This window comes from Glandiceps talaboti, chromosome 16, assembly GCF_964340395.1.
Source record: "Glandiceps talaboti chromosome 16, keGlaTala1.1, whole genome shotgun sequence".
NCBI lineage: Eukaryota > Metazoa > Hemichordata > Enteropneusta > Spengelidae > Glandiceps > Glandiceps talaboti.
Window position 1 is genome coordinate 17376038 of NC_135564.1, and position 26489 is coordinate 17402526.

Below are 26489 nucleotides of genomic sequence, written 5' to 3' on the forward strand. Positions count from 1 at the left end.
GCTTGTGGTCTACATACATGTAGACACGTTCATTCTGATGCTGAGCATGTACTGAGAAAGATCAAATAATTGCCAACTGCCAATTTCACTTTAGACAGTAGATACAGGGACTGAAATGCTCCATCATATAATAAAGCCTTTAGTATTTGACACATGCTGTACACACTATCTACAGACTGACAAATGATTATTTGGTGTGATCCAGGACACATTAGCTTGGATAAAGACCGACAATACAGACACATATATGTTTGTACATATGTATTTAGGTTGACAAACTGCATAGTCACTGTGTGACTACATCAACTCTGGCAAGCTTTCTATTTCATTTTTTCTCCCTTCTGTTGTATTATCTGGTTTCTGTTAAATTTTTGGTGAAGAACTTCTAGAAGGTTTTTTACATGTACAATTATGACCAATACTGTTGGGTGTGAATATTATAAAAGGATATCAAAGCTAAATTTTAACATTTTTGGGTGGTAATTGCTGCATACTATTAAAGATGTTCCATTAGTATTCTATTGACAAAAGTATATAATTACAAACATAACCATCACTTGGTATATTAACAGAACTCAAACCTTATCTAAGTATTATGTATACAAACAATATAATGTCATAATTTAGTATATATGTACTGAAATGTTAAAGATAATATGCTTATTGCTTTACAAGGCCTCTGGCCCAATTTAAGAAATGTACAATAAAATCAAAGTCAAAGTCACATATCATTAGTTCAAATGTATACTAGTATACGTTATTTCACTTGTAAGCATCTCTCTTTCTTTAAATGCATTGTATACAAATTTACATAATGATGTCAGAAGTTCACTGAGCTTCATTTGTTCTCATCAGTCTTATGAATTTATTAAAATTTGGCTCGGCTATGAATTCTATTGGGATGTATTTTTTATTCTCATCGTCATCGAGGGAACATACTAAAAGAAAGTGATATTCATCGCCAATGTCACAATTTTTTGAAATGATGACGACATCTTCTATTATGCAATCAACTGTACACAAAGTACAATTTTTAATTTCAATGATTTTGAAGGTACGCATCACACCATACTCGAAACTTAATTAAGGCTACCTATACATAAAAGTACCTTGACCCATAAAAATAGTGTCTAAACTCAGTACCTGCCACTTTCATCAATATTTTTCTCATCTGTACAATAAGAGGCCAAAGTGAAAGCATAGACCTTGGAGAGTTCTCTCCAACATCTATGGTCAAAGTACTTTAAATTGTTTACAAATGTAAATGAGGTCACAGATCAAGTTATTATAATAATAACTAAAATATCATTATTTTGTAAATTGTATAGAAAATTACAACCAGCATTGTTAACATTAACGCTCTAGTTGTCAGACAGACCTAGTTTCTATTTTTACAATCTAAGACATGTTTTTGCAGGGTATTCTTCCTCTCCAGGGTTCAATCACACAAGGTATTGAATGTACATGTAATAAAAACATTGTAAACATGTATACAAAACATGAACAACTCATAAACATTTCTAGTGCACTGTATTTAAGCCACAATAAAGTCATATAATGGTAAATTCAATTGATTTGTATAATTGTCTGTAATGGTAAAAGCTAAATGTATTTTGAGATCAACACCTGTTTTTATTTTCCCATAATTTGTACAGTAATTAACTTATTTCAGCTTTACATTTAGCCTTTGAAATATACTCACTACAGATCAGAACCATTGTAATAGGGGATATGTAAGGTGTATTCGTAAGTCATACTTGTCCTTTTTTATGTAAACAGTTAATGCCATGTATAAGTATAAAACCTCAAGACCATAAAACCATAATTTGATGTCTGGCATACTTCACATGATAATGATAAATCACTTATTATTTTGTATGTAATTTGTTAAAAACACTTACAATTTCAACACACAGGTACAAGAAATTTATCAAAACCTTTTTTTGTACCACATAATAGATGGTAAGGTGATGCCCACATACCCTCATGTATCAGCCGATCCTTTTCAAGCTATGGCGTCACACGCACACACATCAAGATCAACAAGTTCAGAAAATTTCAGGAAGGTTTTTGGGAATCTCCAATAACTGTATGTCCTCAGTCAGCTGGTTGCAAGAAGATTTTGTGCCTCTAATTTTACATGTAAAGCCGAGTTACATGAGGCAATTCAGTGAGCAACGCAGTAACCAATTCGTCACACGCAACTATCTGCTTTGTGTACGCATGTAATCACAGGGCCTTGTGACATTGCCCCGTGTGTCGCAAGGAATCGAACATGTTAGATTTTCTGCAATTCGTTGCCAGTTGCTTCTCTCATTGCCCAGTGAATTGTCCCCCTATAGTGCCTATACATGCACATCACAATTATAGTTGCTAGCTTTGTCGCATGCAGCGAATTGCTCAATGCGTCACTCCATCACAACATAAGTAGACACACGCTAAATCGTCACTTGTATTTTCAATTGTCTTGTTCCTTTAATGTTACATACCTTAGATTGCATTTTACTATTCAACATTGTACAATTTTTTTTACATATTTGCTGTCTGTCAATTTCACTTTTAGTTTGTGACTTTACGTCTATTTTGTAGCTTTTCCTTTCATCTACCTTATCACTAACTGTATTGACTTCCATTTTACCTTTAAATAGTACTGCAACACTTATTTGAGTAATACCCTGAACTATTATTATTAACTTGACCTTGAAATGGGCTAACTCCATGTGATTTCATCATTGATGTCAATCTAACATATCTGTATAACTGGGGGTCATCATATTTGTTGTTGTTGACATCAATTTCAATATAGGCATAATATCCAGGGTCTGCATGGATGCAACAACAGAAGACTGCATCAATATAAATTTCAATTTGACTATTTTACGGGTACCATATGTATATCACCGATAGATATAGTACCAGTATCATACATACTCAATGGACTATTCATTGCAAGTATTGAATACATATGAACACATTATGAAATTTATCCTTTGTGTACCAAGTACATGTACCGCAAATGACCCAAAATATTAACTTGTCATCAGAGGTGGTCATCGGAATGAAATTTATAATTTGGGTCCCAAGTACACACTACCCAAAATATTCACCCATTATCAGAATGAAATCTACACTTTCCATAATCATACACAAAACTGCCAAAAATATTTACCAGTCATTGGAAATGGTCCTCGGAATGAAATTAATACACAGTACACCAAGTATTACTAGTCACCCATCATCAGAATGAAATCTAAACTTTTCGTATCAAAGTACATTAAACTACCCAAAACAGAACCTGTTGTCAGAATGAAATGTATTCAGTTCACCAAACTACCTAAAATATTTACCAGTCATGGGAATGAAATTTATCCCTTTTGAGTACAAGTACATCTAAACAATCGCAATCACCAACGATTATAAGTGTTGTAAATTGAGAGATTATTTATCCACACTTTGTCTTGGTATACATCTTAAAAGGCTCTCTGACTCTCTCTCTCTCCAAACTGGTGTGGAGAGTTTCTTAAGACAGTAACATCACAACAAGTCTGAGCCAAGAGATTATCTAATAACAGTAATATGTACAACACAACAAGTCAACCATATTATTTGAGTGACTGGATTCCGTTATGTGATTATTACACATTTGTCCTTGGAAGAAGTAATCCAAGTATTAAATATGTAGATATCATTTCCAAAACAAAATAATTTTGTTAGTTCAGCTGAGTTATGAAAGTGACATGACAAGGGTTGGGACTTCATAACAAGACAGAATCAAACTGTTACATTACAGTATGGGACACCATTTCTGTACAACATCAATGTAGAGTTGCTGAGTAGGCTTTGTTCGGTCATTATTTGAATAATAATAAAATTATTTTTGTTCTTTTGTGTGAAATGACAACCTAACTGAGTGATTGCAAAACTATCAGGTGAACACAGGAGACTACCAGTAAGGCCTACAAAAAATTGTTTGGTTCCAGTTACCCATAACCCACCTAATTTTTCACTGCCAACCATAAACTTTTGTCTACATATTCGAGAAAAAACTAATGAAATTTCAAAAATTGTGAAGTCTCACAAGAAATAGTGGATGCAGAAACTGACATCAACTTCAAAAGACAATATAAATTTGAAAGTGTTCTTCCAATCTGTAATGGTTGTACATCTGATGAGAAGAAACCAATACCACAGAGACCACATGGAAAACAATAGAAATACAGAAAACATAATTACCTGACCTAGACACAAAAAAAAATTATATTTAAAAAATCTACCTACCCCACCCACCTATTCTAAAATTGAACATAGTAGGAACCACATAATTATTTATTAGGCATAAAAAGTAGAGGGTATTTTCCTTCACAACCCTATAACATAAACAGACTCATAAACATTTGAAGAATACGACACTCACACAAAAAATTCTCCCAAGGGACTGGTGCCAGCCTAGCATTGATATGGCAAACTCCAGTAAACCCTATATCACCAGTTCCAATACTACAAGCTGACATATATGTATGATGTAACCAGTATTATCAACATACATTGCACTACTTATACACATAAATACAAATCTGATGAAATTCAGGATGGCTTACATTATATATATCATATGTACTAGTATCTATTTTTACTTGTTGCTATATTCTTATGTTTTAATACATATGTACTGTAATTAGAAATCAGATCTGTGGCTAATAATGAAAATGTGTTATGTCGGTAGTTCCACATCATCAACATCCCCTAGACCTGGCTGTCATAATATCTGTGTAGCATCACCCTCATCAATCATACAATATTTCCGGTACCAATGTTATCATTTTAATATTCCTTTTATCTCTGTTAGATATGATAATACCACTTATCTACATCAATACAAGATTATCTCAGTCTAAGTGAAGAAATAAATATTTGCTGAGATACAATGTACACAGTCCAATAAAGTTATAAACAGCTGACATTTTGGGACTTAAACCCTTCTATGAGCTAAAGCCTAACACTACTGAAAGTGTAGGAAATCTATGACGATTCAAATGGAATAAAGGAGAAATGAACAATGTAGTGATTAAGGAATAATGAGCTGCAATATAAGAAGTGTTCTCTTTAAATCGTCATGCGTCAATACATACATTTGATCATTTCTGGACCAGTGATTTGAAAAGTAATACCTGGGATGATTGCAAGTCAAGTGAAGCATACATTGTTGCTGTCCTTAGGCAATACATGCATTGTCATGGCACCATACATCACATGACATGGCACCATACATCACATGACATGGCACCATACATCACATGACATGGTACCATACATCACATGACAAGGCACCATACATCACATGACATGGCACCATACATCACATAACATTATGATGGCTTCCTAAACGTAGATTGCACAATAAAGATTTTATAACAGAACAATTAATTTTAGATTTGTTTATCCAGGCAGTAATACATGTCCTAGGTAAATCTACCTGGGTTGCAGACCTGTCTCCCCCTGTCACTTTATTGGGTTCCCCATCAATACAATTATCAGTCTCACCACTCTGCACTCTGAGACTTCCCCCTTCCTGTTTTACCTTAGTAGAAACACCGTTAGATGTCAGATATCCATGTTGGCGCTGAATCACATAAAAGACACTAGAGATGATGAGACCTATGGAATGATATTACTAAGGATGCATGAAAATAATTCAGCCTGAAGGAAAACACGTAGGACAGTGTCCATGCATTATAAATGATACACAGGAGGATTTAAATACTACTCTTAGGGAGTCCAACCTTATTTCTATCCCTAATCAAACTCTAACCCAAACTACCTAGGTTGAATACAAATATACACCTGTTATATGATCGATCCACTGTTCTATATTCTTACCAGCCTGAATTAGAGCACACAAGACTATATATTCCTAGACTAGTGACTAAACATCTTCCTAATTTTAGGGCACACGATATGCGACAAAGCCACAAGGGGGTGAAGCAAGCCACTTTGCTACGACTGCCAATGGCAGAGACATGGTATTCCCAATATGCATGTCATGCTCATTGAGCAATCAAGCATCGAAGTCTTGCAGCAAGAAGTCATTGTACTTGTTACGGCTACCTTCTAAACAGCTCATGTACATAGACAATGTTCATACCTTATTATACAATGTACCATGATATGCTCAAGCCAAGTTGAGCCAAACTCTGGTCGTTCTACATCACGACAACGCGCATCTATGTCATGACAATGCATGTCTACATCACTGTGCTGGTTCTGCTGTGTTCAAAATATGAGTCAATACGTTCAAAATTGCCATTAATTTCCTTGATTTTTCTTTGATATTATTGGCGCTGGTATAATTATGTTATTCTCCAATATTTTTGTTCATTCAGCTGGAAAATACTTCTGACCTAAGGGTTGTCACGAGTCGCTAGACTTGTCACTCATATTTTCCTTGGCTGAACGAAGAAAATGATTGGAGAATAACATCTAAATATTCAAAATTCTCGTGCTGTTACATATACTTATAGTGGCTGAATCTATGACTACAATATTTTTTTTTTTAAATTTAAAATTGAAATAAGTAACATGTTTAGAATCAACTAATAGACATGTTATACACTGCGTACATGTAGTCTATAAGTGTAATACAAAATCATTATCAGGAGAATTCAGTAGAACCGCAATGTATACAACAAAGTATATTCAACATATTCAAATATAACCTTTTTATCATTCATAATTTATCAACATTTTTATCACATCATAACCAATTACCCATAAAATGTGTTTCCATACATTAAAAGAATTAATTATTAATTGAAAAATAAATTGTTCATGTCTAGTCAGTTGGCACTTTATCCTCAGAACACGGACAAGGTTACCTATAGGTCAGTAATGTTGAAAAAAAACCTATCTATGGTAATCCTAATCTGTATTGCCAGACAAACTTTTATTATATCATATTGTTTTCATACAGTCTGATTGGCTTAGATTATGTCACATGGTATGGACTAGTGACCCATGGTGACCCCAATTTGCATAGAGCTAGTTACAAGTTGTGTTCTATTTCCCTAGGGCAAAAGTGATGGAGTACACACAGCAGTCTTTTTGAGGACTATATGCATGGAAATTGGAATGAATATATGCATGCCTGAGAATATGATGTGTAATAAAACATTCTGTTAGTGAATAAATGTGTTTTATTTTGATTGCAACGTGATAAGTAGAATGACTTACAGTTTAAATACCCAAAGTTATTATTTAATGTGTTCCGACTTTTTTCTTATTTGCAATATATTATAGTAGACTGAATTACATGTTTAAATATCCAATTTCTCATCACTACATCAAACACATCATAAAATGTGTGATCACAAAAGAACAGGGGCTATAATATGGATAGTATGCAATATGACTACATAATTTATATATATAGAATGTCATCGATCATTTGTGATATTCTAGACATCCTGATATCTAATACCTCTATGTCTCTCTCTGTCTACTAGTCAGGTACATTTAATAGATATCATACTAATGGCACAATGTTGTACACATTCACAAAGAAAGTAGGGGGTTTATACAGACATCCTGATATCTAATACCTCTCTGTCTCTCTCTCTCTCTTTGTCTACTAGTCAGGTATATTTAAGAGATATCATACACTGTACTAATGGTACAATGTTGTACACATTCACACAGAAAGTAGGGGGTTTATACTCTGGTCGCTCGTCTTTGACTCAAAGTGACAAGGCTCCTTAGTTTACTCTTATTTTCTTTGGTTGAATGAAGAAAAATGTTTTGGAATAATTACAATATCTAATTATACATAAAGAATTTCTATCATTCAGCAAAAGGAAAATACTAGGAGATCATGTCATGACAAGTCAAAGACTAAAAGTGACAAAACTCTTGGGTCACATGCATTTTCCAGCTGAATGCAGAACAATGTTAGGTTAAATCTATGAATGAACAAATGAACAAATGAACAAACAAACAAACGAGCGACGAATGAACAAACGAACCAACCAACCAACCAACCAACCAACCCACCGACAAATAAACGAATGAATGAACAAACAAACAAACAAACAAATGAACAAATGAATGAATGGGAAACATATTTGGGGTTTTGAAAGTTTTAAATCATATTTTGAATACCAGAGAACAGTGATACAGACACATGTTGTTGGGAAATAGAACAACCGGGCTATAAATTCCATATTTTCTGTTCAAACACATTCAACTTAAGTGTACATGTGGACTGTGGTATAATTTGCAGTATCAGATGTCTAATGTTAATATAGAAATTTGATAATGCATGGAAAATGGATATGTTTGTCATAAAGTTTGGAGAATGCCAAGTAAAGTCAGTCAAACAGTTAGCGGGACTTGACTGGTTTGCAGTCTACACATTTCTGGTTCAATCCTCACTACTGCTATTTTTTTCCTGAATGGCTTGAAGTCCTTGGACAAGATATGAACTTTGTGGTCAGATTGTGTCAAAATCAACCCTGCAATAAATAGGGACCTGGTAGGACAGAGATTGTTCTATGGAGAAATTAATCCTATGTGTATACTGTATAGCAACGGCAAAGATTACAAGCTGCTCAATGAGTTATTATTAAGGTAGCTAACATAAATGTTTGTACCATGGTAATGGTTTTACAACACTGAGTATTATCTTAATTGTGGGTAGGTGTTTTTGTATACAAAAAGATGTAGTATCACTTCTTCATTTCATGATTTTAAAGATATTTCCCGGTGTGCATCACTATAAATTGTGTACCACTAAATCAATAATTTAGTCATCTATTCAAAACTGGTTCATCATGTTTGTTAAAACGCTTCAGAAAATAGACTGCAGTCCACTATATTATTGTTATTGATCATTAGGATATATATTACATAACAGCTGTATTAGACAATTATCACATGATATTACCAAAGTATGTTTTGTCAGAAATATGATAAGTTACGTAATACTTGTATTAAATGTTCCATGCATTAAACAATTATCATGTACATCAGAGTGCCCTCCCTCTATTAAAGCCAATTTGACGTGCCACTGACAGTGACACACACAATTTCTAGTGATACACCAAATTTGGTGTTCCCTCATCTCTTACTATGTGGTGACCAGTGTGCCCTCCCCCTATTAAAGCCAATTTGGCATGCCACTGACACACACAATTTCTAGTGATGCACCAAAATTTGGTGTTCCACTATCTCTTACATATAGTGGTGACCAGTGTGCCCTCTAAGCCAATTTGACATGCCACTGACACACACAATTTCTAGTGATGCACCAAATTTGGTGTTCCCTATCTATGTGGTGACTCACAAGAAATGACAGTTTTATCATTTTGACTCACAACAACAAAACTGGACTATTATTAGAGGACACATTGTACATGTATAGAACCCAAGTAGGTTTTGATGTGCATTGTCATTACGTTAACTTAATGGATCGCCTAGCAGTGTAAAATAATATGGATGTAGTCACTGAGAATATTATAAACTCCAATAGTGACAAAAGTACTTACCATATGAACAAAACAATTTTTTTTTTAAATTGTAAGAACTTATCAGCTCCCTATTGTTTCAATAATATTTCCAATATCTGTTCCCATTTCATACATGAAGGTACAAATCACAAAGTTACAACTCTGGTAATCAAGCCTTCAGGCATTTGAGCATTTAGCTTTAATATCACTGTTGTATCAACATATTGTGACAATAGTTTTAGTTTGTGGCTATCTTAGTAAACCGAAGTCTCAATTACCAGAGTAATATATTTCATATTTGGTGGATTAAAATATGTCTAATTCACAATTTGTTGATTTTCAGAACATCATTTATATACAAACTCACTAATAATTGAACAGTAAAATATAGTTACTTTTGAATGGTAAATCAGACACAAATGTGATGTTTCGATCTTTCTACTATGGCTACAGACCTACACACCTAATTTACCATTTCCATAGTAACTATATTTTTACTGTCCTATAGATTCTTCAACCCATGAACAACTCATACACCATTACTAATTATCATTTCATACTTATTTCAAAAAATTAATAATTCATATTTTTATAATTCAAAAATGTATATTCAATAATTTTTTCAAATTCACAAAACAATATTACATAATTACACAAAATCTGTATTTCATTGAGATAATCCAATAATATACTTCTACTGTCCTACAGATTCTTCAAACCATGAACAATACATACTTCATCACTAATTATCATTTCATAATTCATATTTCAAAAAATTTATATTTCATATTCGTATATGAAATATGTATATTCCACAATTTTTTCACAAACAATAACTACATAATTACACAAAATTTGTGCTTCACTGAGATAATCAAATACTACTTTTGGTCAATCAAAACAATATCGTACATCAATTTGTAAGTTCAAACTCTGAATATACATATTGGCTTACACTGCTACAATATAAATAAAATGAACAAAAAGGTCACCAAATGTTACACATATCTAACTATGTATGCCACGTAAAATCAACACATGTTGTGAAAAGTAATACCTCCATATTTATTTATAAATTATGTATGATCAAATCTGTAAACAATGATATGAATAAATTCTGATGTAAAAGGTCAATCTTGTATGTTTTATTTTATAATATATTGCAAATTTATTTTATTTGTTATGTAAATGTTATGTTTATGTTGAATGGTTATAACAGAAAGGATCAATCTTTTACTACCAGCTAAATACAACAATAGCAATTTTCTAGATTATTTTACGTTATTCTAAGCATTCAATGTTACCATAGACAATAGAGAGGGACCTCTCTATTGTCTATGATGTTACCGTACTACCAAACCAGAGTGACTATAGAGTTTCAATTAGGCAGCCCGATGTTTTTACATCTCATACATCTAAAGCAACATTTTTTTTTACAATTTACATGAAACAAAATACAGACACCGATAGCGTGCAAGCATATAAAATGATACATTTTATCTCACTGTGAACACATATTAACATGACTGTCAGATGAAACAAGGAAGATTCAAATACAAATTTTAAACTGTTTATTTGTGCTTGCGTGCTATCAGTGCTTGCATTGCTTGTGTAATTCATAACAAAATACATAGCGTCGGGTTCAAAAAACACTGTGCCACCTAACTGAAACTCTAGACTATAGTATCTCCAGTTTGGTAGTAAAACCTTTCACCATGATTATTGTAGGTACACAAGTAATTACTTGCAGTCTACTATCACTATTCTCACATTACAGTGATAATGACATGACATGATATTGGAAACAGTATAGAACTGTGTTTTAGCATTTTGTGAAAATAATATGAGAGACACAAGCATGATAGGTGTGACAGATACATTGACTGATAGAATATATAATGGCATATACAAGCTGAGACATCAACTTACATGTATGGTATGTTTTATTAATAACAGGTCACAGTGATTGTAAGACAGACTGAGTCACAGACAAACAGACAGACAGACAGACAGACAGACAGACAGACAGACAGACAGACAGTGACACACACACATACACACACACACACACACACACACATCTACATGTATTGACAACACAATGGTTTTTTGATAGGTGATTGACACAGTGATTGACAGACAAGCAATATTACTAAGAATTAGTAAAATGTCAGTAGAACAAACAAATGAAAGTCCTCAGATGATCTGTGAACCCTCTTTTTCTAACTTGTATATTATGTAAGATTTAAAGAAATATACAATTACAGTTATGAAAGGAGATTACTAATTATTCTGTATTAACCTACAAAAAATGTGTCCAATGTTGTATAAAAAGCTATGTTACATCACATCAATGATATCCAATTAGTGAATTAAACAGAATTTTGTAAACTAGTAGATATGAGTACCATTATCAAAGATACACAATAGAATATATGAAAGCATTCCAGTGAAAATTGATGATGAAAAAAAATGCTATTTTCCAGATTTTGTAAAGATATTCAATACTTGCTAGAGTATGGAATAATGTAAAAGGTTCATTTTCTGATAAACATGCATTATCTACAAGAATGTAACCAATAAACACTTTGAACGATCACAACAAGGCATCAATTGTTTTAATTAGTAAAGCTAAAATAGATCTGAATATTGATTGAGTTAATTAACGCTTCCATTTTCTGCTAATTTCAATATTTTCAAGTTCAAATCAATACTCATTTCTCAACATCACAGTAATACACAAATGACAGCATCAATTAAATTATACAGCTTTCCACAGCACAATTATACTAGACACCCAAGGTAATCATACCCACCAAATATCATGACAATCAGTCCAACGTTTTTTTTTACTTAAATTGTTTACACACACACGCGTGTCATGCACACACACACACACACACACACACACACACACACACACACACACACACACACAATCACACAGACAGACAGACAGGCAGACAGACAGAAACACAGACATACACACATACGCACGCACGCACGCACACACACACACACACACGCACACACAGACAGACAGACAGACAGAAACACAGACATACACACATGCACACACACGCGTGCGCACATGCACGCACACACCACACACACACACACACACACACACACACACACACACACACACACACACACACACACACACACACACACACACACACACACACACACACACACACACACACACACACACACACACACACACACACACACACACACACTTTGCCATGCCTATTACACTACTAAACATAAGAAGTCCAGTGGCAGTTGTGCTAAAAATGTCCATATTTTCTGTTAGGAATAATAAATACAAGCTGTAGATGTTTTTATCACATATAGGATCTTGTTATAGTACATCTGGGATATGGGTCCCAGCTGAGACACGATGTGACTTTTTTTTAAATAACAAATAAAACACGTGCCATGACGTGTTAATTACCAAAGCTAATACTGCAATGTATACCTTTAACCTGGTTATAACCAAACACATGTAATACTATGTTTCATTTTTAACAAGTTGAAAGGTAACAGAAATTTTACTTTTAACAAGTTGGAAGGTACATATAACATGGGTTTTTTTTCATTGTACCTTCTCGGATGTGTATGCTATCAATATTACTGGTAGTCATAATTTTAAGGTGAGGAGGAAGAGGCAATTTTGCTGCATATCTCATTTATAGTACAGTACTGAAGTAATATACTAAACCATCATTTGCTATTGGCAGACTCAAACCTGCTATTTGATGGGTATAATATATATGAGACAGTGATTTAGTATAATTTAGTATTTAGTATATGCCTACTAAAATGTTGAGGAAACCCATAATCATGCCGTATGAAACTATGTCAACAATATACCAGAAGACAATTTTAATACCACTGAAGGCGTGGATCAACATTACCATGATTATACTATTGTTTTATTTGAATAAAAAAAACTTAAATTTATAAACTTGGTTTGTGCCAAATTGAACAGGAAAGACATTATGTATTCAAGGTGAGAGTCATACAGCATAGTGAGTAACCAAAAGCGTAACTGATACACAACAAATGCAGGTAACTTGCAAAACTGCCATCTTGATTATCCTGAACAGTGCATCATGGGAAATATGATAACAAACATGAATCAAGAACTAATGTTTAAAATCCTGTCATATTGTTTGTAACCACAAATATTCTAGAACTGATTACCACATCACTGTATAACGTAGGAAGCTTTTTAAGGTCAGGTACACTTTGTCATAACATATAGAATGACCAGGGTATATATTCCATAGTTTTAGTTTGAACACATTCAACTTGGCCTGACACTATACTGTATGATGCTCGATAACAATCTCATAATAAATAGCAGTAACTACCTGCAATGATATGTCTATGGTCAAGGTCTAACCTTGCAATTCATAATCTCTGAATTCCAATTTATAGCAAACTGTCTATTTATATAACAAGCTACATTGTATGTCGTCACTTCAAAAACTAGATTCCAATATTATTAGGTAACCTCACTACTACTACTACTACAACAAACTGTCTGTTAATATAGTAAGGACTTCTCTAAAGTAGCAACCTTAGATATCATTTTAGAGATGTATGTACCCAAGTTCTGGTACCAGACTTTTTCACTAGATTTTGCCCAAAATATTATGATTAGATAATTACATATGTAAGAAACGACATGTATACTATCAGTGTCACATTCTCCTGAATCATCTACCCAACCACACCACTATCACAACTTAACCAAACCCACAGTGTGCCTTCTAATAAATGACAATGTTATGGTCATGAGTAAAAATGATACACACTGTGTTTTCTTGTAATTCACTACATGGTAAGGAATATAGGAACGCCAAATTTTTGGTGTCACATACATGTAGAACAGCAGTATGCACTGTATGTATACATATCAGTGGTAAGTCAAATTGGCTTCATATTATTACTGGCAAACTGTTTATGATGTGTAATGTTGTGCTATTTTTACGTGTTCTCCATGTATGTATGTGAAATATACATGCCACTTTGGATTTTATGTGAAAAACGCTTTCTTAAAAAATTTAATACATGATAAAAGTGAGTTTTCTTATGAGTCACTAAATACAGGTTAAGAAATAACAAAATACGTAATTATAGTATGTCACAAGGAATTGTTGTATATCAGTAGCACACCAAATTGGATTAGATGGTACACTGCTCCCAATCCCTTCTCTGTAATCAGATTTCACTATAGTATAAGATTTTATTTTCAATATCTAAGGACCTAGATGTTATTATATGGTATAAGCCCGCCCCCTCGCATCCAATACTGCCCCACCCCCAAAAACTAAAATAAATAAAAAGTCCAAAAGTTTATATTATTAGTATATCTTGGGTAGTACAAAGTTCAACAATCATTATCCTATGCACCGATCTGATGACCATAAACATACATGTAGGTAGATAACATGTATCATGTATGTACATGTACCTAGTAATTAGGCTTCTTACTTGCTGAGCTACCAATGCACCTTATCCTCTGTACAACTACAGACATCAGACCATGGACAAATGGAATCTGTTACAAACAGGGAAAGTAAACAACTGAATTGGATTAATAACACTTAGCACAGTATGTTGGGAACAGTAGAGACTTGCTGTTACACACCATGGTTTGATAAGAACAGTTCTATGGACATTTGTTTTTGAACAGTGAACTATTATATAAAGTGGCAATAAAACTGTTCTTATCAAATGATAGAATGTAATACAAGTCTCTGTACTTCCAACATGCTGTGCCAAGTGTTATTAATCCAATTCAGTTGTTTACTTTCCCTGTTTGTAACAGGTTCCGTTTGTCCAAGAGAGATGTCTGCAGTTGTATTTGTACAGTACCTGACATACAATGTGACTACAGACACCTTTACTCACTTGTAGCTACCAATGCACCTATCTAATAATTGAGTACATAACTACATCTCTACTTACACACACTCATACTGTGATCTAATAGTTATACTCAACTATAAAGGAAGGGATAAACATAGGACATGATAGCACTTATAACTTAAATGGATTGACCACTTGTATATTTGTATAGTGTAGTTCTGTTTACAAAATAGACATTATTTATTCTCTGACCCTAATCTAATGAACTAAATTATTTATGGTTCAAGATTAAACACTGCCACTGGAGACATTATTTATTTGAATTGATATCAAATTTCAGTCCCTCATTTGTACATTATTACTTTTTTTTGTGTAAGGGTAGCATCCCAAGATACTTGTACTGGTAATATCATGATAATTTCTTGTCAGACAACCCAAACCCCTGGAGACTCTACTCCTCATTAATTTTTATATAATGACAATCATTTACCGGTAATTACACTTCTATGCCTTCAGTGAATACAGTATGGTAAACAAAACAAAAATAAATCTTTGTAGTTAATAATAACAAAATAGTAACAATGCAAGAAATTCTCTTTAAACCAAGTAAAGAAATAATAATCAATTTTTCAAAATTTGCATACAGCATAATATAAACAATACACATTTATATGATTTTAGCATGAATTAATCATTGATCTTATGATCTGTTCTAGTTGCTTTCATTTTGTTATTTATTTGTTCAAGTCATAGTCAGCTGAGACTGACTTGCCCTGCTGTCCTTGTATTCATATGAAGCAATACACAAAGGTATGTGACCTCAATTTAACCTGTGACTACTTCCTTTGTTTGTTTAGGTTTTTCTTTGTAATCTTTATCTTTTTCATTTTTTCTTCTTCTTTAAAACAGTTAAAATGACATATATAGATCCTTTGTCAGTAAAAAACATTGGCAGAAACTGATAGTGATACACTCAAATTATATAAAGAAAATATCAGTGAATTTTATTTTGGGTGTATGCACATATCTATGTGTACAGACAGTCCACTATCTCCCACTCGTCTGCCTATGGTCTATATACTTTGTGCTTACAGTCTATTGTTCTTTGTAACAGGACTTATTCTTTGTACTAAGTTGTTAAAAGTTCTACTTCTACATGAATAAACACAATATACAACAACTAAAAGTGATTTAGACAATCTATTTACAACAATATGGTGACATAATATATAATTATGTATGTTCCTATGTTCTTTTCTCTTTGACACTGACTCCTTATAAGGGTAATGACCCATGTTAGTAATGCACTATAGATCAAAAAAGGTTTTATTTATGGCTTGTCCCATACAAAGCATACACATAAAACACAGTGAAACACGAACTAAAATGCAACTCACACCACCCACAGTGTCTGCCACTGCAGTGTGTGCCATGTTGGAATTGGAAGTATCACTGTGTATGTGTATGACCCGACCAGAAATTAACAGTAGTTTTCCCTGTGGGTGATGCTTCCGTAAGTCATGCTTGCAGACGGTGACATTGTTAGAGTTCTGATTTTTCGTCTGCAAGCAGGACTACTTCCATCAATGATTCATCCATGTACCATCATCTGTGTTGGCACGCTGATTTGCACCAGACCCTGCCTGTATTCTGACATGTTTGCATTTAAATTTCGAATCACTTTAAAGGGGCTGTGTTAAATTGTACACTATGATATGCCAACTGCCTGCTAAGCAGCTAAGTATAACTTCTGTAATGTCATAACTTATGTAATTTAATATTGGGTTGAATACATGCACGGAATTCGGGGAACCCCACTCTAAATACTCTCTCCTGTGAACTTGACATTCGTGCTTCAAATGCACGTACACTTCCGGGTTATATTTAGTTCACAAGGCTGTGTTGTGTACAAACACAGACCAGGAAAATGTACTTTCAGATGGCTTAAATGGTATTGATTGTTTAAATCTATAATACCAGGTTTTGACTGCCGACCGCTCATGCTACACTTACTACGACAACTTTCATTTCAATCGATCGTGTCCTTTGGATTCCCAGAAATGGAAGTTCTCAACCGCAAGCTACCTCAGTTTACATCATATTTTTTGGAGAAATTTATTTATTCAACCGATAGCATATGTGTGACATAACTACGCAGAAATATTAATTTGATATTTCGACCGTATGATTATCCTGTATGTCCGCAAAGTAGGTAAAAATGTCTTACCTCCCCAGATGCTGAGTTTCAGTTGCGACTTGTCCAAATTTTCCACAAAGTCGCCGAGATATTTATTCATAAGATCTGTGATTAACGACTCGAACACCATTTTGCCTTCTTTTTAGGTGTCTTCCAACCGTGCAATATAATCGACTTTCATTCAACAGAGATGCATATCAGGAAAAACATTGTCGACCCAGGCTGCCATGATCCCCCAGAGTACAGCAGACTGAATACGTTTACAGTCTGTCTGCTGTTTTTGCGTTCTTGTGAATACACTGACCTTTTTCAGATTGTCAACTGATGAGGGCGCTATACACACTGACTTCGGCGACCGACCAGCGACCGACCAAAACTTTATTATGACTTTTGCCCTGGACTTTTGTTCATATGTGATCACATTAGTTCGTTTGTCATGGTTCCTTCTCAAAAGTTAAGAAGTTTAAAATAAGAGACTTTTTATATTAAAGGTTATACCAATATAAGTATCAATATCACTTTTCAAATTGAAATGTTACCTCCTAGCCCTCCTATTCTACGAGGGCTAGGCCGGGGGGCCGGTGGGGGGGGGGGGGGGGGGGGGCTAGGACTACGAGCTATTTAACCACAGGTACTTGTTTCCCGAGATATGTATCAGAACATTTCTATCAGAAAACAATAATTTTCTATGGCTTATCCAATGCACACACCTGGCCATTCAAAATAGCTATTAAAGTCCTTGTGCAAAATTTAAACCACCATTGACTGCCCAGTCGCAGTCATCTACACTATATAAATGGGGACCTGGTAGGACAGAGGACAACTTTGATTACAAGTTGCAAGAATCTTATGCTCCCCAGGAATTTGAGGAAGTAAAGGGGTAATTGTGCTATTATAGGTCTATGTAAGGGGTAATAATAACTTGACTATGCCTAGAGATTTGCTTGCAAAGAACAGACACATTCTTATATTCATTATAAATGTCCACATTATTATTAGAAAGTGAAATATCTAAATTGACAATTAACCAGAATGAGATGTTGAATTCAAATATCAAACTATAAATAGGGAATACCCTAAACATTCATTCCCAGATGTCAATATCAAGATTTTTTTCTGAGGTGAGAAATTGTGTTCATCAAACTGTCATTACATCCCTTGTTGGGGTCATTTGCACTTTTTTGCTTTCAAATGTTTTGCTGCTGAAAAATTGCCTCTTTTGGGACAATATTGCATTACATAGTGAAGTGTAGTGTAGTGTACTCAATGGTATTGCATTGTTTTGTATTTGAATATACTACATTTTATTGCATAGAATTGTACTGTACTATTGTACTGCATAGTATTGTATTGTATTGTATTGTAATTTATAATATACCTAGTGATAATGCTGTGCCATGATTCACTAGAATCAGTCACGTGATAGGAAAATAGAATGACTATTTCCCTAGGGAAATAGTTCCATCAATTTTTACATGGTCACGTGACCACCGCGCGTTCACAGCAGGTCAAAATGGCAGCTTCTGACAATGTCGTCTGCCACTGCGAGTTCACAGCAGGAGGTATATTATAAAACACATATCGCCTGGCCTATATTCGGGCTATAGCACCCGTTCAATACCCCCTCGTGACTGTGAGTTACCAGAATCAATACGATACAAGCCTTTGGCCTCGGGAAATAGCATGTGCTTCTGGTAACACAGTCCCTCGGGTGTAATAAACGGGTGCTATAGCCCTCATGGCCAGGCAATATGTGTTCAATATTGTATTGTATTGCATTGCATATAGTATTGCACATAATGTATTACATGCATTGTACTGTTCTGGATAGTATTGTATCATCATGTATTACATATCATTGTATCTTAATGTATTGAATGTATTGTACTACATAGTATTGTATCATGATATATTGAATGTACTGTACAGCATAGTATTGTATCATAATGTATTCAATGTACTGTATTGTATCGTATTGTTTCAAAATGTATCGTATGTATTGTACTGCATAGTATTGTATCAGTGTATTGTACTTTACTGCATCGTATTGTATCATAACGTATGCAATGTACTTTACTGCATAGTATTGTATCATAATGTATTACATGTATTGTACTGCATAGCATTGGGGATTCAGTGTATTGTACTGCATAGTATTGTATCGTAATGTACTGTATGTATTGTATTGTACTGCACTGTAATGTATTGTATTGTATTGTATTTCATTGTATTTGTTAAGTGATAACCTGCAACAAACCACACATAGTCGACACTAAAGTTCATTTTATTTGGAATGCCGTAAACTTTATTTGTGAGATGAAATCAACTGTAGTCAATACATTACATGTATCTCTACAAGCAAAACTCTTTACAAGCAACACTGAAAAATATAATTTACAACTTTACAATTCTCGCTTGTAAATTTAGAAATCAAGCCATGTCACTATTTTATCTGAGAAAATTACAGTAAACATTTAATGCTACTTTCCTTTCCTCTAATAAGTAAACTTTTTTACACAGTCCTGTGTCTTACCACTATAATTGTTGGCCTATGCACTCTATTGAATAACAGTTGCAATGGCCATTGTTTGTCGCCATGACTACTGCAATGGTTGCCATGGTCATTGTAATGGTTGTCATGGCTGTTGTAACAGTTGCAATGGCCACTGTATTTGCTGCCACAGCCATTATAACAGTTGTCATGATCATTGTAATTGTTGCCATGGCCACTGTAATGGTTGGCAAGACCATTGGAATGGTTGCCATGATCATTGGAATGGTTGTGAATGCCATTGTAACAGTTGCCATAGCCATTGTAACGGTTGTCATGGATATTCAATTAGTTTTACTGGCCTCTGTGATGGTTGCCATGACCACTGCAATGGTTGCTATGGCTACTGTAATGGTTGACACCAACAGTACAATAGTTTAAGAACAATAATTTATTTCCTCTTAACAGAAAACTTACTTTGAAATTTGGAATTAATATAGTCTCGGAGTAGTGTGAAAATTACTGGTAAATTGAAATTACAGTGTTATCATTTCATAATTTCCTATTATGATTTATGAATAACATGACACCAGCAGAATTCCATATTTTGTTTGTTTTTATGATAATTTAGTTTAGAATGAACTATAGTCTTCTTAGATTGTAAGATACGTCGTGATATGTTCCGCCCTCACTACCCTCCTCTCACCAGTTTGGGGTTGGCCGATGTGTGAGGGTGCCCCATCGCGCGTACCTTACAGACTATAGTCTTGTTTGATGAACAACACACTTTCTCTACAAGTTTCAATAATTTCATTGGAAATGGTAAACCTCAAGTACAAAGTGAATATCTGATTTCATTTTGATAAATTTGCAATAATTATTTCAAATGACATACATACATTACTGTCTTATATACTAAACCAGAGACTTGTCTTTGATTTTGACTTTCTAATCTAATGCTCCTATACCAATAACAAACTCTGTGTTTCTTGATCCATTTTTCTGGACTACATGTCAAGCTGGGTATCCATAGAAACGAACGCATCAACTTCACAACAGAGTATGTCAGTAGTACTCCATCATACATTGACAGACCACTTGTAACTGACTACTTCATTCAAATGGTTACGGTTTTAGACCTAATTCCACCTTTCAGTCAGAATATAAGTCCTGTATGGACACGATCGGTTACAGCTCTCGATGGTAATTTAAAATTTCGAACTGATTTTTAATAGGTGGTAAAAAACACAACATTGAGTTTGCTGTTTGTATAGAATTGTTAGATTGCCAACTACAAATCTCTGGTCTATTTTTACCCAAACTTTCACTTGTAATCGAAACTGTAACAAGACTATCACAACCAGCTGAAGCATAAAATTGGTCGAAGACTCAAGCCATCATTTTTATAATCATCATACTGTGTATACAGACAAACTACCACCTGATGTTGTTGGTAGTCAACTATCACATACTTTTCTCCAAACCACTACAATACAATCCTTGTCACCAGAAATATAATTTTACCACCTAGGTGCAACACAGAAATAACAATTATCCAATTTCTTGGTTGATACCATGACTTCCACTCCACAGACTACACATGCATTATTAAAGGTGCATATGAGAATAAGTCAACCATAATGTTATATTTGACCCCCTAGAATGATGTAAAATACTAAGCCATGTTCTATTTGACCCCCTAGCATCATGTAAAATATTTAGCCTAGAATCCAGACAATTGGGGATTTTGAATTCCGATTTCCCCATAACAAATAACAAATTAAAACCACCATCTGCATGGATTCCAGGCTACAAAATGCTATGCAGATATCAAAATTCAAAGTGTCTACATAATACTATTTCTGGACAATAATATTGTAAGAAATTGATGTATGAATATTCATAACCACAGAGATTAATTGTCACTCTATTGTTACACACTGGTTGATGTACAGAGGAAGGGTTAGCGTATACAATACATTTCACACACAATATAATATGTTTGTAAAAGCTGATATAAAAGAGAGAATAGCATTATCCATCATTTTTCTTGCCTTCTGTTTTTGTCCTCCCCTTGTTTACAATGTATTTACATACTGGGCAAAAACGCAAGGCAACAACACATATCTGGGCCTCTTTTTTCATCAGATTAACATTTCATATATAAAGTGTGTTACTCTTTCTTTGGAATGTTTTTCTCCATATGTTTACATGTGTGTGTATAAGATGAATGATTCTAAAATCGGAAAAATACAAAAGTAGAAAAGTTGGAAGACAGACTAAAGGTTGAAATGTGATCTAATCCCTGATTTACTGAATGTATCGAGTAAAATGATTGGTGGTTGAAATGTCAACAAGTGTAATGATTGGTGGTTGAAATGTCAACAAGTGTAATGATTGGTGGTTGAAATGTAACAAGTGTAATGATTGGTAGTTGAAATGTAACAAGTGTAATGATTGGTGGTTGAAACGTAACAGGTGTAATGATCGGTGGTTGACATGTAACAAGTGTAATGATTGGTGGTTGAAATGTAACAGGTGTAATGATTGGTGGACCAGGTTGAAATGTAACATGTGTAATGATTGGTAGTTGAAATGTAACAATTGTAATGATTGGTGGTTGAAATGTAACATGTGTAATGATTGGTGGTTGAAATGTAACAATTGTAATGATTGGTGGTTGAATTGTAACAAGTGTAATGGTTGGTGGTTGAAATGTAACAAGTGTAATGATTGGTGGTTGAAATGTAATGATATGAAACAAGAAAGTGACAACTGGATATTATGTTAATCAAATGGAAACTGTATACGATAAAACAACTGTATGTCAATGTTTATATACATGTACTATAAGTAATCATATGACAAACATCCTTTAAAGACAGTATTTCTCTTATCAAAGATACACAAGGTTTGAAAACTTCCACAGGAAACCAACTATAGGATACAAGACGGCATGCATCTGTATTTATCTTAGTTCCTGATTTCAAGATTAATTTCACATTATTCTCCCTAAAACTATTGTAGAGGGCGCTATTCCATAACACTGTCATTTGACAATCTGGCAAATAGCTAACAGTCCAAAGTCATGAGGCATACTAAATACTAGATATCAACTCACTTAGACTGGAACTTTTTTCATGTGATCTGAGTATATTTAAGTTCCTCCTAATAAAGGCTTTGTACATTTTGGTTTGACTCAAGAGAGTGTTTGACTAAACCATACAATGATTTACTGTTATACAGTCAAATCAGTGTAAATGAGAGAGAGTCTTGATGAAATTGGTCAGAAAGTATACAATCAATTTGTTGTCAAGACTGTATGTGTTATCTAAGCTGATTGATTCATCATTGATGTGGACTGTATTCCAGTGAAATTATAATAGTTTTATGGTGAGGATTGAGTCTTTGTGTGTATAGAACACTAAAATACCAGCTATGATGGTCAGTGTGTGTGTGTGTGTGTGTGTGTGTGTGTGTGTGTGTGTGTGTGTGTGTGTGTGTGTGCGCGCGTGTGCGTGTATAACACTAAAATGTTAGCTTTGATGGTAAGTAGTCAGTGTGTGTATGTAGAACACTAAAATGCTCCAGCACTTTATGCTGATGAACAGCATTAACAGCATTTTCTAAGCAACATTCCAAGCCGTCCCTACATGCTGGTAGACAGCTCAGAACAGTCTTACATGTTTACACGCCATGCACACTTTGTGATGCTGATTTCATCGACGTTAATGTCAACTGTTGATGGTTAATGTGTACATTGTCATAGTAGGAAGTATCAACTGCATAGTCGCATACAATGGAATGGAATACCTGATTGATTAACTATCTATTGGAATGTAAAACTTCAAAGAGAATTAAGTCTCTGATATCTGAACTATAGTTCAGAAATTTCAAGTTTGCCAATGTAAACTTTGTTATCAGTATCACAACAAATTTGCATTAATTGTTGTACTCATTGCTAACAGTCTGAACTTTATCACAACAAATTTACATAAATTGTTGCACATACTGTTGACTGCGCAAACTTTGTTGTCATGACATATCTACATATTACAAATGGCTGTGCATTCAATTTTGTAAAACTGGTATAAGGTATGATGTTGATGTTCTGCCACTGAGGGCACACTCCATATGGCAAATAAAATCATTCATTCCGGTGGCAAGCTACACATTACCCATTAAATAACTTGTAACAGGGCAACTAGCAAAAAAGAAAGCAGTAGTAAAACTGAATACTGTGATGCCAAAGCAGAGAACAGTTAATTCTCGCAAACGAGAGCTGTTATTTCTTCAAACTGGCTCGTTAAGAATGGTACCGTAAAACGGTCGTGGTTTGCAACGATGAGTACAGTTGTGTCACTCAATTACTGCAATGTTAGAAGATTGTTGTAATATCACTAAACTGCTGTTATGCTAAAAAACATTCAGTGACATCTGTGAACCACTGTGGTGCAATAATAAACCCTGTGATGCTACTTAACCATTGTGGTGTTACACAATAGTTCTGTGATGCCACTAAACTACATGTAATGTGAAATACAACAGTGCAATGAGGACAGTAAGCCACCGTGCATTGACAGATGCAAATGAAAGATGAGCAGTAGATATAGACAAGGCAGACATAGATGAAGAGCAGGACCAGTGAAGGAAATGTCATCTCAACTTATCACCTAAAGAAAAAGAAAACAGAAAGATCACTATAACTAAAGTGCAAAAATAAAAATTTCTAATCAAACCTCACTCCACACATTTTGGCCATGCTGTATAACTGATTTCATACAAGGAACTCTAAATGTAAGAACAGTATGGCAGATTTAAAGATGAACAACATAATGACAAACTGGTAATGTTTTAGATAAATCTCACATTGTATAATAATTACACTGATAGCTACTAGGGAATACTTCATTGTCATTGTATGTCAAATTCACACTGTATGGAAGACAGTGCAAAACCTCTACTGATCAGTTAGATCTTTTTCTTGTCACTATCACACACACACACACACACACACACACACACACACACACACACACACACACACACACACACACACACACACACACACACATGCATGCACACATACACACACACACATGCATGCACACATACATATATATACATACATAGTATACATACATAGAGACAAATAGACATAGACAGACACACAGACAGCCATACACAGACACACACACACATATATACATACACATAAATACACACAAATACATACATACACAAACATGTACATACACAAACACATATGACACACGTGCACCATGCACATCTTGCAAACACACACACATCACATACATACACTTGCAGACTTACATTCTTCTGTACATATAGCCATCCAAAATGACGGAAAACTTCAAAAAATAATCAATAGAATTAAATGGGGGTCACTGAGCAGGTGTAGTTTGATTTCAAACTTGTTTCTTTGTTTCATGTTTTCAATTACCCGGTAGTATGTAAATTTGGTCTTTGAAAAGTAAATCACTGGCCTTACAACCAGCTGATTATCTACAAGTTAATTGAAATCATAAGAGAGATGTGATCACTAAACATTTCTATCACTTTTGACAAGTATCTTGTTTCAGTTGACATTTCCCCGGTCCAATGCAAGGAATAACAGTCACATATTACATGCTGCAATTCTACAAATACACATTTCTCTAAAACGGTAGCCTACCTCGTCTTGTATTACTATTACAAGCTTTCCACAACAAGCTAACTTAAGGCTTTTGCCCTTAAAAGCACAGAACTCTGTTCTGAATTTGACCACATATTTCTTTACTAAATCTACAGGAGAAATGAAGCTGCCTTGGTGTTCCACTCATGGGAGATGATGTTTTTGACACAAAGATAGACACAATTCAACTTTAGACTAACAATAACAGACACAATACAAACACACAACAGGATCCTTGGCTCAATCACATTGAAAAGTGATAAAGCATTACTATTCTTTCACAGTGCAGTGGAAAACATGCTTCTGCTAAAAGAATTATACATGGACTTGATGATTCAATTGCTTACTTCTCAACTGATAATCAACATGGTAACTTGACTACTTGTACATCCCACTGTTCACAGCACCTCAATAATTGTTTCTTTTCTATTTGAGGATGTTTCTGTGTGTAAAAAAAATATCACATCTCATTCATGAAACACCAAGGCATCTTCATTTCTCCTGTAAGGAGATCTTCAGGCATTTATAATTAGCTACCCTCAGGTGGTGATGCAGTTACATCATATGTTTACATATACATTCCACTAAAATTTAGCAGAGCTGGTGGTAATTCCAAATTCAGAACAAGTCTGTGCTAATTCCAAGGGCAAAACCCTTAACTTGATGTACAGAACATCTTGAGATATTAACACCAAGACAAGTCTCTGGGCTACTAATATTTGA

At 34.3% G+C, this 26489-nt stretch overlaps 1 protein-coding gene across 6 annotated transcripts in view; it reads right to left on the reverse strand.

The window, feature by feature from the left end:
• Positions 1-17843, reverse strand: part of LOC144447822 (intermembrane lipid transfer protein VPS13A-like) — a 128462-nt gene extending 110619 nt beyond the window's left edge. For all 6 annotated transcript variants that reach the window (XM_078137922.1, XM_078137926.1, XM_078137921.1 and 3 more), the window contains exon 1: positions 17611-17843. In XM_078137922.1, coding sequence (XP_077994048.1) covers positions 17611-17710 — 100 coding nt within the window. In that variant the 5' untranslated portion in view covers positions 17711-17843. The remainder of the gene's footprint in view (positions 1-17610) is intronic.
• Between the last annotated feature and the right edge of the window lie 8646 nt (positions 17844-26489).